The sequence below is a fragment of the Xyrauchen texanus genome, chromosome 1 (assembly GCF_025860055.1).
Source record: "Xyrauchen texanus isolate HMW12.3.18 chromosome 1, RBS_HiC_50CHRs, whole genome shotgun sequence".
Taxonomy (NCBI): Eukaryota; Metazoa; Chordata; class Actinopteri; order Cypriniformes; family Catostomidae; genus Xyrauchen; species Xyrauchen texanus.
In genome coordinates, this window is record NC_068276.1 from 50,321,264 (window position 1) to 50,341,329 (window position 20,066).

At 37.2% G+C, this 20,066-nt stretch overlaps 1 protein-coding gene across 1 annotated transcript in view; it reads left to right on the top strand.

Annotated features, from left to right (window-relative positions):
* Nucleotides 1-20,066, top strand: part of LOC127651876 (pyruvate carboxylase, mitochondrial-like) — a 198,989-nt gene that overhangs the window by 18,454 nt on the left and 160,469 nt on the right. The window contains exon 7 of the mRNA XM_052137919.1: nucleotides 14,203-14,321. Within this exon, the coding sequence (XP_051993879.1) occupies nucleotides 14,203-14,321 (119 nt within the window). The remainder of the gene's footprint in view (nucleotides 1-14,202; nucleotides 14,322-20,066) is intronic.

Here is a 20,066-nt window from a genome sequence, read left to right on the forward strand (position 1 = left end):
CATCATCATATACATATATATATATATATATATATATATATATATATATATATATATATATATATATATATATATATATATATATATATACAGGGTAGGGAGGGTTACTTTTGAAATATATTCCACTACAGATTACAGAATACATGTTGTAAAATGTAATTTGAGACATATTCCATTAGATTACTCAAGGTCAGTAATGTATTCGAAATACTTTGGATTACTTCTTCAGCACTGATAGATTTGTTAACTTGTTTTGAATATAAAAACACAAATACACATGTTAAAAATACATTCTCTGAAAAACCTAAATATCTTATGCAGTGTTATTTCTAAAACAAGATCAATTTTATTTATCTTGTTTTAGAAATAACACTGCATAAGATATTAAGAATTTTTTGATATTTTTTACAGGAAAACAATATTATCAAGAATAAACATTTTGCCCTAATATCAAAGGTCTTACTACAAGAAAATTAATTATGATCCAATGTGAATTGTCTTGATAAAAAAATACAACCGTGCCCGGTAACGTGCATGTAAAATGGCTAGAAATAGCATTTTAGCTTAACGTACAGCTGACAGTTTACACAAGGTTTATTTCTATTTCTTCTGCTCCAAACTTACTTTAAACTTACTTCTCTGTCTGCTCGTATGAATGTAAAACATCATAAGAAAGTGTTTCACCGCTGTTCAAATGCACTTTGGATCACATCATTTATATGCATAAATGTTTTCCATCTGAAATCACTAAATATTAAATGAAACAAATTACAATAAAATGAAAATTAATAAAAAATACTTTTTAAATGTAACTATTCTAATTGCCAAACATTTATATTGTAACTGTAGTGAAATACAGTTACTTATATTTTGTATTTTAAATGCGTAATCCCATTATATGTATTCCGTTACTCCCCAACCCTACAGTATATATATATATATATATATATATATATATATATATATATATATATATATATATATATACATATATATATACATATATATACAGGTGAAACTCGAAAAATTTGAATATCGTGCAAAAGTTCATTAATTTCAGTAATTCAACTTAAAAGGTGAAACTAATATATTATATAGACTCATTACAAGCAAAGTAAGATATTTCAAGCCTTTATTTGATATAATTTTGATGATTATGGCTTACAGCTTATGAAAACCCCAAATTCAGAATCTCAGAAAATTAGAATATTGTGAAAAGGTTCAGTATTGTAGGCTCACAGTGTCACACTCTAATCAGCTAAACACCTGCAAAGGGTTTCTGAGCCTTTAAATGGTCTCTCAGTCTGGTTCAGTTGAATTCACAATCATGGTGAAGACTGCTGACCTGACAGTTGTGCAGAAAACCATCATTGACACCCTCCACAAGGAGGGAAAGCCTCAAAAGGTAATTGCAAAAGAAGTCGGATGTTCTCAAAGTGCTGTATCAAAGCACATTAATAGAAAGTTAAGTGGAAGGGAAAAGTGTGGAAGAAAAAGGTGCACAAGCAGCAGGGATGACCGTAGCCTGGAGAGGATTGTCAGGAAAAGGCCATTCAAATGTGTGTGGGGGAGCTTCACAAGGAGTGGACTGAGGCTGGATTTACTGCATCAAGAGCCACCACACACAGACGGGTCCTGGACATGGGCTTCAAATGTCAAACGTCTTACCTGGGCTAAAGAAAAAAAGAACTGGTCTGTTGCTCAGTGGTCCAAAGTCCTCTTTTCTGATGAGAGCAAATTTTGCATCTCATTTGGAAACCAAGGTCCCAGAGTCTGGAGGAAGAATGGAGAGGCACACAATCCAAGATGCTTGAAGTCCAGTGTGAAGTTTCCACAGTCTGTGTTGGTTTGGGGAGCCATGTCATCGGCTGGTGTTGGTCCACTGTGCTTTATTAAGTCCAGAGTCAACGCAGCCGTCTACCGGGACATTTTAGAGCACTTCATGCTTCCTTCAGCAGACAAGCTTTATGGAGATGCTGACTTCATTTTCCAGCAGGACTTGGCACCTGCCCACACTGCCAAAAGTACCAAAACCTGGTTCAATGACCATGGTATTACTGTGCTTGATTGGCCAGCAAACTCGCCTGACCTGAACCCCATAGAGAATCTATGGGGCATTGCTAAGAGAAAGATGAGAGACGTGAGACCAAACAATGCAGAAGAGCTGAAGGCCGCTATTGAAGCATCTTGGTCTTCCATAACACCTCAGCAGTGCCACAGGCTGATAGCATCCATGCCACGCTGCATTGAGGCAGTAATTAATGCAAAAGGGGCCCAAACCAAGTACTGAGTACATATGCATGATTATACTTTTCAGAGGGCCGACATTTCTGTATTTAAAATCCTTTTTTTTTGTTGATTTCATGTAATATTCTAATTTTCTGAGATTCTGAATTTGGGGTTTTCATAAGCTGTAAGACATAATCATAAAAATTATATCAAATAAAGGCTTGAAATATCTTACTTTGCTTGTAATGAGTCTATATAATATATTACTTTCACCTTTTAAGTTGAATTACTGAAATTAATGAACTTTTGCACGATATTCAAATTTTTCGAGTTTCACCTGTGTATATATATATATATATATATATATATATATATATATATATATATATATATATATATATATATATATCATCACTAATATAGTATGCAATTTTGTACATTTTATTTTCATATTTAAGCTTTTAATAATTTTAATTACATTTTAGCTTCTATCAAATTTCAAATTCTATCAATTTATATTATGTCATGAATTTGCTTTTTTAATAATGGTATATATAAGCTGTAGTCACTGTTTGAAATTTCATACAAACTGGAAGGTTGAGGAAAAAAAAAGGAACCTAATGAAAATAGAATTAATAATTATATTATAATATAATATAATAATAATAAGAAGAAGAAGAAGAAGAAGAATTTAAGTGCTACTATATCAAAACTACAATAAGAAATACATTAAAAAAAAATACCAAACACTTGCATAGATTTGTTAACATTTTTATTTTTGAAATTCTTTCATATTTACAGTGTTTTATGAAGTAAAAATATTGACTGTACCTTTGAATAATCATGTATTTTCTCAGAATATTTCACCAATCATGAAGCGTGTCCCGTATTTCTGTTGGCTTTATAAAAGAACTAGCAATGTCCAATTTGCGAATTAATAATTATTTTGAGTCGGTTCTTTTCAGTGAAATTGCCAAACAGGCTTGCAAAATGGTCTGGATCCATTCATGGTTCAGTAAAATTCATTCGGAGGGCTCTCTTACTGAATAATTTGGAGCGGTTTCTCGCACAGTAAAACAGTATTGAGATATTTACGAATACAGCGCTGGATACAGCGTAAATTTACCTACAGTCAACAGAATCAAAAGTCTGTCTTTTTGAGAGGTAACTTTGAGAAACTTCAGCTAGTGCTGTGTCATGTGAACAAGGGGCTGTTCAAACTGTATGTGTTTTTGCATCCACTCTTGTAACATTCCTTGTAAACATTCGCTTAATGGATGTCTTTTGACAACTGCATCACGTTTCACTGTTTTTATCATCGCACACAGGTGCTTTTAGATGCTCTGTCAAGTTAAAATAACTTCATCAACTGATAAAAACGCATCTCGAGACATCTGCGTTCTGCTCTATTCGTTGTGGTGCGTTAAGGCCATGTTTTTTTCCCCTTCTGCTCTAGTGTACTAAATGGGCTGCAATGCCTTGTTGAAACTGTGTAGGTTTACTGTTTCATTACTGTTACAAAAGTTGCCTATATGCTTACATAAAATACAGCTATACCATGAGAAGATACTAGGAGAAAAGAATAGATAGTAAGCGGGTTCGGTCTTAAAATCTGACGTTATCGTTCGTTTCGGGTTGCAAAAACAATAGAAACAAGCAATTCAGACAGAGAACAACAACCATTTAAGTGTTATTTATATTTAAAAATTCATTTCAGGCTCAACTTTTGCAGTTGTTTTGTGTCATAACAACTCAAAGTAATGTCAACGTAACTAACTAACCTTAATTACATCTACATACTCAAGTTAGGCACTGTAAAAATCATCTCGTCTCTGTTAAGTATTGGCACTTTAACCATTTTTTGAAAATGTTTACAAATGTAATACTTTAAACATCACATTACCCGCTTAGAATACACGATGCTTCGCCAATGCAAGCAAAAACACTGCAGACCGGAAATTGAAAACAGGTGAACCGTGGAACACTTCCGCATTCAGGAACAATGCTGATAACAAGTGCTAAATTGATACTGTCTCTTTAAGACAAGTGTTTACAGTTGAATGAGCACAGTGCACATTAATGAAAGAGAAGTTGCACGGTTGTTTTTCCCTCATCTGTGCAATGCATGATTAGAAATAATGATTATTTTTGATCACCAACTGACTGTAAATAAAGAAAGGATATTTAAAAAGACATGACATGAAAATGGGATACATGGGTCTCGTCTTTGGATACAAAATACACCGAACGAAGCAAAAGGAAACTTTGACTTGTACAGTATAATGTGTATGACTTGTTTGTACAAATAGTTACTGAACATGTTCTCAAATTCAAATCTACAAGCTCTCGAGTTTTTTAAGAAATTCAAATCTACAAGCTCTCGGAGTGTTTTGCAACACTTTGCCTGTTGGACGTCTTCTAAATGAAGTCCAACTGGTCTGTAGACTTGCTTTAAAACAGAGACAGTTAAAAATGAACAGTCTGTGGAACAGTTTAACCAAATTCAGAGTTGACGTTGTTATATCAGCGACATTCCAAGGCTCAAATAAAGTGATTGAGACAGCACGGTCACGACAGATTCGGAACCACTGGACCCAAAGAATGTCAATTAATTTCAGGGCGCTTGCTCACAAGACACAACACGCTGTAAAAGAGGAGGCAGAATCCACCTTCCTAATCGCTGGCTTCACTTATTCAGTAAAAGGATTGGGGTGCTCAAGTTCTTCTTCACCACTACACAGCTCAAGCTCTGGCGAGTAAAATCAGAATTTTTTCTCAACAGTGGCTAATTCATATTTTGGTCACATAGCGTGAAATTTGGTCACGTAAGCGAATAATTTACTTGTTATAAAGAGGGCAGTATATTCACTCATTGCTGAAAATAAGAAACATCTCCTTGGCAACATTTTCATATTTGACTATAAAATTGTCTCATGACGCTGGGTAGAATAATCTAATAAAGACCAGGTTTATGTCATGACATGTGATGGATTCAGCAGCCCTCTTCCCATGCTTTCAGATGCACCTCTTTTACTGATAGGGGCATAAGGAGGCTGGGTGGAATTTTAAGAGGGAGAAGTTGGCTGACATACATCACTTCATCCTTGGAAAAACAACTTTGCTTAAGAATCAATGCCTGGCTGGTGGATTTAATATTTAAATCTCTGTGTGATATTTTTTCTGTGGGCCATTCAGTGTATGTGTACATACGGAATCCATTACAGTCTCTGTCTTGGATTGAAGCATTACCAGTATTTCATTGAATAAAGACCATTTTATTCATGTATATAATTTGATAATAAATTGTATACCCACCTAGTCTGTCTCCATTGCCAAGAATGTCAGGTGGTTGTCCCATTAGTGGTTGTGAATGAAATCTATACAACCGCTTTCTAATACAGTTTTGAGTCATATAGTTGTTGGAATCCAGGTCACTTTCTGCACAACATGAATGACACGAGATCTTCTCCAGTCTCTCTCCTCTTGTATAATCATTACCCTTTACCAGATTAGCCTCTGTATGCTCTGCTGCCCTGACGGGGTTCTGGGTTTTAGGCAAAAGACATGCCATTCTTGACATGGTAGAGATTGCAGATCTACACTGGCGGCCAAAAGTTTGGAATAATGTACAGATTTTGCTCTTATGGAAAAAAATTGGTATGTTTATTCACCAAAGTGTCATTCAACTGATCACAATGTATATTCAGGACATTAATAACATTTGTTATTACAATTTGAAAAAAAATATTCAGAAAATCTTGAACAACTTCAAAGAGTTCTCATAAAAATCGGGCAACAAATACAGCTTTGCAGATCAGATTTTTTTATCCCCTTTTTCTCCCAATTTTGAATGCCTAATCCCCAGTGTGTCCTTGTGGTGGGGTGGTTACTCACCTTAATCTGGGTGGTGGAGACAAGTCTCAGTTTCCTCCGCTACTGAGACAGTCAATCCATGCACAATTTACCACACGCCCCATTGAGAGCGAGAGCCCCTAATCTCGACCTCGAGGAGGTTAACCCCATCTAATTCTACCCTCCCTAGCAACCAGGCCAAGTTGGTTGTTTAGGAGATGTGGCTGTGGTCACTCAGCACACCCTGGATTCAAACTCGCAACTCCAGGGGTTGTAGTCAGCGTCAATACTCGCTGAGCTACCCAGGCCCCCACAGATCCTTGGCATTCTAGCTGTCATTTAGTCCAGATACTCAGGTGACATTTCACCCCATGCTTCCTGTAGCACTCGCCATAGAAGTGGCTGTCTTGTCTCAGTGGGGATAAGATCCATAACACTTTTCAAATGATCTGTTGTCCAATGTCTGTGTTTCTTTGCCCACTTTGTTCTGTTCTGTTGAATTTTGTTCTGTTTCAAAAGTGACTTTTTCTTTGCAATTCTTCCCATAAGGCCTGCACCCCTGAGTCTTCATCCCATAAGACCTGCTCCCCTGAGTCTTCATCCCATAAGACCTGCTCCCCTGAGTCTTCTCTTTACTGTTGTACATGAAACTGGTGTTGAGCAGGTAGAATTCAATGAAGCTGTCAGCTGAGGACATGTAAGACATCTATTTCTCAAACTAGAGATTCTGATGTACTTATCCTCTTGTTTAGTTGTACATCTGGCCTTCCACATCTCTTTCTGTCATTGTTAGAGCCAGTTGTCCTTTGTCTTTGAAGACTTTAGTGTACACCTTTGTATAAAATATTCAGTTTTTTGGCAATTTCAAGCATTGTATAGCTTTCATTCCTCAAAACAATGATTGACTGATGAGTTTATAGAGAAAGCTGTTTCTTTTTATATTCTTCTGAGCACATTAGTGTGTGGTCTTGGGTGGAAAGATGAGTGGCGTTATATGTTTTCTTCACTTTGAGCGCTTGTTCGTCCTCTCCATGTCTTCGTGGTTTACTGTCGTGGCTGTACATGATCGATTTCCATTAGCTGCTCACATATGACCTCAGATTTGAGTCGTGGTATAACATACACTATGAGATTTTCTCTATATTCACCTTTAAAATATCGGACTAAGTTCTTTGACTAAATGTCATTATCTGTCCAATTTGCTGACATTTTTTTTTGCTCTTTTTGGACCGAGCTCGCACACGCTCGAACTGTTAATCTTACAACTCTTTTCACACATAGCATCAAAACCAAACTTTACAAGTAATGTTGCAACTTCTCATTCAGGGAAATAGCCAATGCTAAATTTACCGGTATTTTCCAAAGGGTCATGTTTGTAGTGGGAAGGGTTAACTAACCCTAATGGTCATCAATTTCAGTTCATTTCTGGAAAAGGCTATTAATAGGGGAGTAAACACTGGTAGAGGCTGAGTTGAGAAGAGTGGAGACAATCTTTGCTGTACCGACTGGGTTCCAAAATAAAAACACTTTTTTGACACAAACGCTACATACACACACAGGCCTAAGGCTCCCATGTTACACCATATGGAGTTGTGCTCTGCTGTTGATTGTCAGAGCTGTTGAATTGATTTATTACTTCTGGCTGCTGCTGTTGACATGGCTGAAATCTTACTGGCTACAGCCAGCTTGCAATGTAAGCAATTTAAAGGGCACCGTAAGTAATTTATACACTCTCAAACACATTCGCTTTTATATTTTATATTTCAATGGTCTTCTAGTCTGTGTAAAAAACAATTGAATGTTGGGATTTAGTCTGTGGTATCAGAATCTCATTGTGTTTGTTAAAAAGGCCTGTTTTCCCTCCACTTTCCTTCTTTCACTTTCATTCCTTCCTTTCATTCACCTTCCCATCTCTACCTGCATCTCAGCAAACCCCCAATCCTAAATCAAATGTTAAAAACACTTAACCATTAATAACAGTGGAAACCAAGGGATAAACAATAAAATCACACAGCCACCAGCTTGCCATCATCAGCACTCTGCTCAGGATCTGTGGTTGTTGGCTGATATCTCTCACTCCGTTTCTCTTTCTGTCAGGGGCTTGCATGTTTCTAATGTGATTCAAACTAAAATGAGCACATAGTTATGTATGATCTGTGGCCTAGTTTGTAATTCAGACATAGACTGTACTTTTTAAAATTACATTTGAGCTATTTGCATACACTTAGCATGAACATTAAGTTTAAAACCTTGCTTATCTGATGAGAGTGTGCTAGTGTCTGGGTAATCACTGATTCTGCCAATGTAATAGAAAACATGTCCTCCTTTGCTTTCTGTCTATATCACTTTCTCACTCCTGCTTTCTGATTTGAAATGCAAATGGTTATTGGATGACATATGTAGCTAAAAGCCATTAAAACTGAGGTGTTTGGTCATAGCAATCTAAATTTGAGAATAAATCTTCAAAGAAGGATTAAAGATAAAACTTGCTCATCAACTAGCACAGGAGCCTTGCATACTGCACTCTTTCTCTCTGTGTCTCTGCTCTCTCTTCCCTAAGGCTGTGTGGAGTGCTGCAAAGTGGGTGTTGTGCAAATGACTGCCAGATCTCTCTAAAACAGAAGGGCCTTTGGTGTTAGAAACTGGTCTTGCAGAAGCCCTGACCTAGGGGCTCAGAGCTAACGGTTGACCCCACACTCAAACTCACACAAATGGGATCAACTGTTAAGTGGGAAACTTTCATTACAATTGCTTAATAGAGTTAATCCATTTGTGTAGCTTATTCAGTTGATAATTTCTACCCTCATCTTCTGTGTATCTGTACATTTTAATGGCTGTGTGCACACTTACATACAAACATACATGCACTCAAACATCACTTTAACATTCATTCTCTAAGCTCTTAAGCTCTTGTCTGTGTTAGCTGATGGGAGCAGCCTACACATGGTATGGAGCTTGTAATAGTTCCCAGGAAAATGCATGTACCAAACATGTGTATCAATTTTTATACTTTTTTGTTCACATTTTAATTAAGCTGTTCATACAGAAACTTTATGAAGGTCCTCATATTTAATGCACTTTACAGACAGATTATGAGATGTAAATCATCTTCTGCAGAATTTCCTGCAGCTTCAGGACTGCACTACTGTACATCATCTGCTGTACATCATCTCATGTTATGTTCTGAAGATTACTAATCATGAGAAAGTCATCAGGCCAGGGTATGTGCACTAGGTCAGATGTTTGTCTGCCCTTTATCTTACACTGGCCGACTGGTGTGAATATGTTACCATAGTGACAAAAGTCCTTTTCTCATATTTGAGGCAGACACAAGCCAAATCAAGCTATCCATGGGACGTTCTACAAAAAAATGGTGTTGATTAAGCTCCACCCTTTGTATTTCCTGCCAGCAGTTTTGTACAATTCCACTAGACTCTTAGAGGGAAATTTTTGAGGATGTTCACTGTTGGAAAAGACAAGCTTAGACTAGTTTAAATTTCCATGCTTGTCAGGCTGGTTCATGCTGGTTAGTGCTGGTTTGGAGCTGGGATATCTGCTGCACCAGCAAATCTTGTGTGTGGAAGGAGTGGTGTTTGTTTTGCAGTTTTGCATGGATGCCATGATTATATTCACAGAGATTTTGGGGTCTTACTGAGTATAATGGGCCATTAGCCATGGTGCTTATTGTCTGATATGTAGGCCAGTTATATGGGTTCAGCAGAACTTTAGCCCAAAGTTTTTGGAAGGCAAACGAAGGGGAAGGAAATACAAAGGATAGATAGGTCCCAAAACACAGTGTGAAAATACACTTTACTCAATTTCACTGGCTTTGTGCCTGTGTCGTTACAGTTTAGAGAGAGAAAAAGGAGAAAAACTATTTTTCCACTATTAAGGTGATGGGGTAAGAAAAGGTGAGAATAAGGAATTGAGGAAAAAAGATTGAGCCAGAGCTATGTTTCCCAAAAGCATTGTAAGCCTAAGTAGACCATAGAAACCAGTGGTGCCAATGGTCTCTATGATCAACTTAAGCTTAAAATGCTTTTGGGAAACACACCCCTGATCAATAAAAATGAAATTTTTAATTCTTTCATTATCTGTGTTGCCATAACAATTGTTGGCATGCCCCAAGATTCCTTAACTTGTGATTTGGAGCACTCACTCACTCTGGGCCCTATCCTAATTGGCACCCTCAGCCCTTGCGGTCCTCCTCCAGTCTACACTTTGCCACATGGGCTGTTCTGCAATATTCCACTGTAGAATTTGCACCAGTGCAGGCTCTGCAAAATGGTGCATAGAGAGCACAAATAGAGATCAGCACCCCCACCAATACCATGTTTTCTTTTCTTCTTTCTCACTTTGGAGTAAGCTGGTTGAATGGCAGAAGGGGATGACACCCTGTCCCCAGTGATTTTGTGTGTGTGCCTCTCTAATATATTCTAAACAGACAATCTGCCATCTGCTTTATTCTCTGAAACACAAAGATATAAAATCAATAAATAGTCAAATAGACGCTCATGACAAAACATTACAATTTTAACTTGCTTTGTTTATTCTACTTCCTTACACTTAAAGTTTCTTTAGTTCATACCATAAATCATTCTCTAGATGTCACTGAAGCAGTGAGTGATACATTTAATGAATCTAAATGCAACTGGAGCTCTGATAAAACGATGTAACAACGTGTGTTAATAATGACAGTCATTTTGTACTTGTCCTTTTATTCTTCTCATGTGTTCATGTTTGTTAGCTTCTGTCCTTTATCCTCCATCTTTGGTCCTTTTCTCTTTATTATTACCTTATTCAGGGTCATATCTGTGTGTTAGCGGTCACCATAGCAGCCACTTGTCCCTTCACAAGAAGAGGCGATTATAATCATGCATGTCACCGCAAACACATCTGATCAAAAAGACTCTGATTTAGTCTCTCTCCCTCTCTCCCTCACTCTTCTCTTCACCATCTGTCCTTTTTTCAGCCCCTCCTTATAGTATTCTCTATTAGTTATAACCTGTATATCTGAGGCTGCTATATAAAGGTGGAGAGGTGAATAATAAACCTTGTGAAAACAAAGTTTATTGAATTAAACTGAAAGCAAGTAGGGTGAATTCAGGTAAATTTGGTGACTTTTGGAAGAGTGATTAAGATGATTGTCAAAAAGTGGGAAAAAATATCTGAATTCACCCTGTTTCACAGAAACATCTACTTGTAGAAACAAGGCAAAAAGGGGTGAGATGGCGAAATAGAAAGCAAAACCTTTCACAAAACAGAGAGAGAGAGAGAGAGAGAGAGAGAGATAGGAAGGCTTTAATCATTTAAAAAAAATTAAAAATTTTGGCATACCTTCTGGTGGGCTGTCCAATGTGTAATACATCTGTGGATTTTGTGGATCTCGTCTTTGGACACACATCACACGGAAATAGAGAAATGTAACTTTTACTCAGTAACAAGATCTTTGTGCTTAACTTCATAATATGAATTCTTATCCCAAGCTTTCTGGTTTTGTTGTTTTGAGGTAATAAAATTTCAATTCATTTGGTTGGTTCATTCATTCATTCATTCATTCTCCTTTTTCTATCTCTCCTGTATCAGTAGTGATTTAGCTGGTAAGTTTGAACCCTGTCATAATGGTCATGTTTGTCAGTTCAGATTAAAATGAAACAAATCCTCCTGACATGATTGACGTGAAGTGTGGAGAAATGAGGAAAAGCAGGATGAATGGAAAGAGAGATGGTGACGAGAAATAGAGTGAATTAATTTTCATCAGTGTCACTGTCATTTGTAAGTCTTTGTGTTTTGTTTTCTAAAAATGTTGATTTATTGGCCATGTGAATTTAGTATGTTGTAATATGCCATGGCAAATTTCAGAAGCTAGGTCTGAAATGATGTTTGTGTGTGAGAGCGTCTGCTTTTGGCAAGCACATTTCAATGTGGGATTAGTAGGCATCGCTGAATAGTTGGGAGAAATTGGATCAGATTACAGTGAATTTTGGCACTGGATTATCTTCAATCCCTTCTGTGTGTCCAAGAAGCTTGAATGAGTTTTTATGAAAGAGGAGGAGCAGGAGGAGGAGAAAGAAGACTTTAGGCTTTAAAAGAAGGGGATTTATATATCTTCTCCATTTTATCTCCATGTTTTTTTTATCTTATGTTTAGTACATTTTGAGACTGTCTTCATCTCTTTCAGTCTATCTATCTTGATCTCTCTTACTTATCTCTTGCTCCTTGGGTTGAGTTTTGGGCTGGTGTCAAGACTGTAAGTCCTTCTGATATCATGGCTTTTACCAGAAGACTCTTTATTTCCTTCCACTGGCACCATGCTGTTCAGCAGAATTTGCTGATCGCTTGAGGGTTTTTTTCTCTACAAGCCTGAGACATTTAAAAGGAAAAGTTTGGGCTTTTTTTACTAAATCTTTGCTTGTCATATTGGGTTCAAGTCATCATACCATGATACCAGGGAGCTAAAGTAGAAGCCCCTGGGGATACCAAGCTCTTTAAAAAAAAGTTCTATGAACATACTCATGCTCTCAACATTTTCTTGAACAAAACCTTTGTCACCTTTATATTGATGAATTGTCAAAGGTTGAACAGAGGCTCAGGACCCAAACAAAGAGTAAAAAATAAGGGGAATTTATTTAACAAAAAATGTATAAATACCAAAAACAAACATAAACTACCCTGTGGGGGAAAATCACAAAGTCCAGGGCAGAACTAAAGGAAGTAGGGCTGGGGCAGACGTTACTGTTAACCAGGACTGACCGGGACGGACATGAACAAGGGTAACAAACCAGACCGACATGAGACACGAAACAAGACGAACTGGCACTGGACAGCACACATGAAGAGACTAAAATAAGGAGAGAAATCAAACAGGTTAACAGACAGGGCAGGTGTGACTAATAACCTAACTAAAATAAATAAACAAATAATAGGCAAACAAGGAGGCAGGGTTTTATGCAAGACTGAGAGACACGTGGCAATACAGAAACAAAAAAGACATAAACACCCGAATGGCATGAGCGCACATCGCCAAGACAATGAGGCTATAAACGCTCATGCCAACCGACATACAAGATGAGAGAATGCATAGCAATGCCAAACAAAGCGATGCCATGCATTCCCACACTAAACAAAAACTGAGCGTACATCGCAAGGCAAACGCCAGGCGATGCACGCAACAGGCGACCAAATGAAACAGGACACCTGCGAGGTCTGGTCACACATAAACCCGACACCTCAGACCGAAGCGACTGAACCTCAGCACAACGTGAAGACAGCTTACGACCCGGGCGCACGGCACAATGCGAGCACACCACGAGGTGCACCTGTGTTCGCGAGGGACAGACATAAGCTATTGGCGCTAGTGCACGCCACCGAGATGACATAAGCGCAATGCACTCACACAATATCAGACAGAACATGGAGCATGAGTGTCTGGATCCTGACACAGACTGAAACCGAACCAGACAGTAAAGTCAGGATCCAGACACCATGCTCCGGACATGAAACAAGACAGACCGAAGAGATCGATCTGAGTGCATGCAACAAGATGGCGCAATGCACTCACGACAATAACCATCAGAACAAGGAGCATGAGTGTTCTGATCCCGACACCAACCAAAACTGAACCAGACAGGGAAGTCAGGATCCAGACACCATGCTCCGAACATGAAACATGAGACCAACAGAGGAGCACACAGCAGGGAAAATGACAACTGAAACCGTGCGGTCACACAAAGACAGAAAACGAAACACAAGACAGACATAGGACGATGATGTCACGGTCCTGTCACACAAAAACCCAGACTGACAGAGCGACAGGACCGTGACACTAACAGATACATTTCAGTACACTCTAGTGTATTCTGTGACACTGATATGTTGGTTTCTAATGTCATGACTTAACTAACCAATTGTACATTTTACTAGACTCATTCTAAAGCACAATGCAGCTTATCTGACACCTTATTGTAGGGTCCAAAATATCCTGTATTAAAATCTAACATTATATTTATAGAATCTAACTTGATATTATTTTAAGGTGCACCTGTAACAACACATGCTCACATACATAATGTATTTACATACCAAGATGTCAGCTCTACAGTTCTGCAATATTTTTCATAGGTGGGCTATGAGAACGCTGGCACAGTGGAGTTCCTGGTTGACAAACATGGAAAGCACTACTTCATCGAGGTCAACTCCCGCCTACAGGTGGAACATACTGTTACTGAGGAGATAACTGAGTGAGTGGCCATCTATACAATGACATTTAAGCTACAAGGAAAACAACTACAGGAAATAGACTTGTTTAAGCTGTTTTCCAAAATGTTAACATATTTATTATTGACTATTAATGCATTGCAATTCAAAAACACAACATATATAAAAAATTGCTTATTCCTGTTGGTTATTTAAAGTAGAACTGCAAGATGCTAGTAAATATTTTTACTAATCACTCAGCAAATTGTTTTCTCCAATGTCACGCATATGCCATTTTATGTTTTATTGTGCCCTTAAGTCATATTCTAACAAGAGAGAGGTTGTGTGCAGGTTTGTGTGCATACTTGCGCTGGCACACGTATGTGTGTGTGTCTCTGTGTGTATTCTTTCTCTGAATCTGTGTGTCTGAAGAATATAACATTTACATATGCCATCTAGATAGATGCTTTCTCATCAAAGTGACACACAAGAAAACATATATATCATGTACATGTGACATTTGGCAGTTACTTAAATAGTTAGCAAAGCACAAAAGTCAAGCACTGAAACCAGAATTTGTATGCCAAGAAGAACACTTGTGTGGAGATATTCAAATGCTGCAATAATTGCAATTACAGCTCAGATTCAGTATCAGTACATGTTCCATGCTGGATAATTTAGCTAATACCAGCTGTTGTTGGTATTGATTTATACATGGTTTCTAGCTTACCTAAGCTGCTCATCTATGCTCGTTAGTTGGTCTAAGTTGATCTAAATGGTTGACCCAGTTTCACTTTGGACCAGCAACAAACCAGCCACATGTTCCTGCGAGCAAATCTAGTAGTGTTCAAATCAAGTAATATTGGAGCGTTAGTGCTAGTTCAATACAATGTAGTTGTATTGCTGAATGTTAGTTGAGATTGTGAGTTATTTGTTTTAATAATTGTTGAACCAGAATGTGAGTCCCAAAGGAGGTAAAACATTGGCCGCTCTTCCACCATCGGGCCAAACGGTTCTGAGAACACTGAGGAATGATTCCAGTAGCATTTCCACTTGAGCACGGTTCGACACAGCAAAATTACAAACTGTTCTTGGCCTAGATTTTTCGGAACGGTTAGCTAAGGTATAGTTCACACGAAAATGAAAATGATCATTTACTCACCTTCATGCCATTACAGATGTGTATGACTTTCTTTGTTCTGCTGGACACAAACAAAGATTTTAAGGCAAATATCTCAGCTCTGTAGGTCCATACAATGCATGTTAATGGTGACCAAAACTTTGAAGCTCCAAAGAGCATATAAAGGCAGCATAAAAGTAATCTATGCAACTCTATTGGGTTAATCCATGTCTTCTGTAGCAATATAATCTGTTTTGGGTGAGAACAGACCAAAATGTAACTCCTTTTTGACTGTACATCTTACCATTGCAGTCTCTAGGCACTATCATGATTTTAAGCTCCATTACACTAGTGCTTGACACATACGCAGAGCGCTAGATGGTGATATAGGCAGTGTAATCAAGCTTCAAATTATGATCACCAAGGAGACTGTAGACATTAATTGAACCTCTGGACTCTTATAGCTAATGTTTTTGCTGCCTTTATGTGCTTTTTGGAGCTTCAAAGTTTTGGTCACCATTCACTGGCATTGTATGGATTATATAGCAAAAATATTCTACTAAAAATATTTGTTTGTTTTCTGATATTCATCAGGGATTGTATGAGGATGAGTAAATTATGACACCATTTTCATTTGTGGGTTAACTCTTCCTTTAACCCTGCTCAACCATTCTTCTGGAATGGCTTTAGTACATAGTGACTCACAATACAGTTGTATAAAAAAAACTGTGTGTCTTTAGTGTATCCTCATAATTTTGTGATGATGGTTTAACTATTAAGGTACATTATTTTTCGAGATGCCTTTTCGTCAAGGTGGGACATTATGCTAGCAACTCAAAAAGCAGCTATTGGTACCATGATGAGTGATGACTGTTTTAATTGGTTATTTACAGAGGTGGATAGAGTAGACAAAACCTTTACTCAATTAAAAGTACAATACTTTTACTTTACTTAAAAAAATTATTACTCAAGTAGAAGTAAACGTAATAATGTAAAAAATGACTCAAGTAAGAAAAGTATTAGTTACTTTCACATATAACATAATGTTTACTGTCCTATATTCCAGTACATGATATTAGTATGCATTACAGAATGATTAATAATAATAATACTATTATTAATATTATTTTTAATAATGGAAATTGTCATCATTCACCACCATGTTGTTTCAAACCTATATGACTTCTTGCTTGCATGCATCAAATTAAAGGGATTGTTCACCAAATAATTAAAATGCTCTCATTTTCTCACCCTCATGCCATCCCAGATATGTAAGACTTTACTTCTTCTGCATAACACATATGAAGATTTTTTTAGAAGAATGTCTCAGCTCTATTGGTCCATACAATGCAAGTGAATGGTGACCAAAACTTTGAAGCTCCAGCAAACACATTGATGCAGTGAATCCAGTGAATCTGAGAAGCAATAAGATAGTTGTTGGTGAGAAACAGATAAATATCTTTAACTTTACAATATAAAAGTCCTTTTTTTCCTATTAATTCTCCTCCCTGGCCAGTAGGTGGCAAAATGAACAAAGAATTGAATCACCAAAAACACAAGAAGAAGAATGTGAAAGTGGAGATTTATTAGTAAAAAGGATTTAAATATTGATCTGTTTCTCACCCAACTTAGTATATCCCTTCTGAAGACATAGATTGAACCAGTGTCATTTTAATTCCTTTAATGCTGCCTTTATGTGCTTTCTGAGCTTCATAATTTTAGTACCCATTCACTTGCATTCTATGACCCAATAGTGCTGAGATATTCTTCTAAATATTGTGTTCAGCAGAAGAAGAAAAAACATACACATCTGGGATTGCATGAGGGTGAGTAAATGATGCAAGAATTGTACATTTTGTGAAAATTATTCCAATAAGTAGATGTTAGACAGAATGCTAGCCTTAATCATCATTTACTTTCACTGCATGTTACCCTCCATATTTTGAAAGGAAATGGTGGCTGAGACTGCCACTCTGTAACATTCTGTCTCGCATCTTTTGGGTTCCACAGAATACAAAAAGTTTCACAGGGTTGGAAGAACATGGAGGCGGTAAAATTATGATATAATATTAAAGGCTGAACTATCACTTTAAGGATGCTTCTTAGATTTGGACAAATCTGTCAATTAGAAGAGAAGTTTGGAAACCTTTTTCTAGTAATTATTACAGTGAAAACATGAACAATGCGACACAGTCCCAAATGATATACTGTATAATGTTTAATTATACACTGAAGCAAGATCATGCTTTATTCATGCCTTCTGTCATTATTTCGCAGCTTTTATTATTATTAGAACTTTATTAATCCCCACGGGGCAATAAATATAGGGCTACAGCAGTGCTTCACACAACAACACAATAACTAAACAAGAATACAGCATACCAGATCACACATTGAGAAATTTTTTATCGATAAATAAATACATACAAATGCAATAATAATGTTAAGAAACTTAAATATCACCCATATTTACATCCTGCTTGAGTTTAGTTCAGTGACGGTCCAGCATTGTCAGTGTCAAAATAATTTAGATAATTAGTACTGTATACTAAGTTAAATTGCTCCTTATCTCTGTGTTTGGAAGCTTGTTGTTCTTAAGCCACCCGCATCTGTCAAACGCTGTGCACGCGTCAACCTTGCATGTGCAGAAATGCTCACAATTGCAATAGGCAGGGCAAAACATTTGCACTTAATGCAGATGTATACAAGGATTTATAAAGTAGGCACTGATATGTTGCAGTGCTGATGATATAAAAATGTAAATTTCGAAACTGAGGTCATAAGAGCCCATAGTTACAGATTCACGCTGAAATTTAATGAGTATCACCATGACACAGACAAGTCCATATTGTCACAATCTCTAAAAAATACCTCACCATATTTTCTTAAGTTGTAGCTGCATTTATAATATCGAAATATATACTTGTCTTGGTGTAAAATGAAGGCATTGTGTGATGTGAAGAATTTTTTTTTTTTGCACACTTGCTGCTGTTGTGTTGAATGCAACTCGAATGACAGTGTGCGGCGGCTGTGAAGTTCTGCTGTTTTTAAGAGTCCCATTCAAATATCTCAATAAATTATGCATTTATTAACACTTATTAAATTAAACCAGTAATGTATGACAGGAACGCTACCCATTGTAATGAAGTAACATTTTTTCATCAGAATTTTACTTGAGTAATGGTGAGAAATACCCACGATCAAACCATTTAAAAAAAAAAAAAAAAAGTTACTCAAGTAAATGTAACAGAGTAAATGTAGTGCATCACTACCCTGGTCCCCTTTTGACTATTGGTTCCACTATTACCAAGTAATCTGTAGACCGGAGATGTCAAACTCATTTCAGGTTGATAGGACTTAACATCACACTGGGCTTCATTCATGAAAAACAGTTTTTGTATTTAGTTTGTAGAAACGAAATTTACACCTGCTCCCGACCATGTGTAAATAATGCTTAAGACATCTTACTGTTTTGTATCCTTTAGACAAACTACCATGACTACATTTTGATAGATGTGAAATTAAATAAGTAAATTAAACAATTAACAAAATATTAAATGATTAAAATTAACCTTAAAAATAATGTATATTTGTAAAATTATATATATATATATATATTTTTTTTTTTTTTTAAGCCATATATTTAGATTTAATTTGCACTTGCATTTAGTTCTTCAAAATGTAGTTTCTTCCCAGCAGTTTATAAAAATTACAGTATATATTGTTTTTCCAGCAGAGGTGCTTGGCTTTTTCTCAATAAAAAAAATGAATGCCCTCTAATGTCAGTTCTTGGAGGTTTTTTAAAAAAAATGTTTTTATATACACTCACCTAAAGGATTATTAGAAACACCATACTTATACTGTGTTTGACCCCCTTTCGCCTTCAGAACTGCCTTAATTCTACGTGGCATTGATTCAACAAGGTGCTGAAAGCATTCTTTAGAAATGTTGGCCCATATTGATAGGATAGCATCTTGCAGTTGATGGAGATTTGTGGGATGCACATCCAGGGCACGAAGCTCCCGTTCCACCACATCCCAAAGATGCTCTATTGGGTTGAGATCTGGTGACTGTGTGGGCGATTTTAGTACAGTGAACTCATTGTCATGTTCAAGAAACCAATTTGAAATGATTCGAGCTTTGTGACATGGTGCATTATCCTGCTGGAAGTAGCCATCAGAGGATGGGTACATGGTGGCCATAAAGGGATGGACATGGTCAGAAACAATGCTCAGGTAGGCCGTGGCATTTAAACGATGCCCAATTGGCACTAAGGGGCCTAAAGTGTGCCAAGATTACATCCCCCACACCATTACACCACCACCACCAGCCTGCACAGTGGTAACAAGGCATGATGGATCCATGTTCTCATTCTGTTTACGCCAAATTCTGACTCTACCATCTGAATGTCTCAACAGAAATCGAGACTCATCAGACCAGGCAACATTTTTCCAGTCTTCAACTGTCCAATTTTGGTGAGCTCTTGCAAATTGTAGCCTCTTTTTCCTATTTGTAGTGGAGATGAGTGGTACCCGGTGGGGTCTTCTGCTGTTGTAGCCCATCCGCCTCAAGGTTGTGCGTGTTGTGGCTTCACAAATGCTTTGCTGCATACCTCGGTTGTAACGAGTGGTTATTTCAGGCAAAGATGCTCTTCTATCAGCTTGAATCA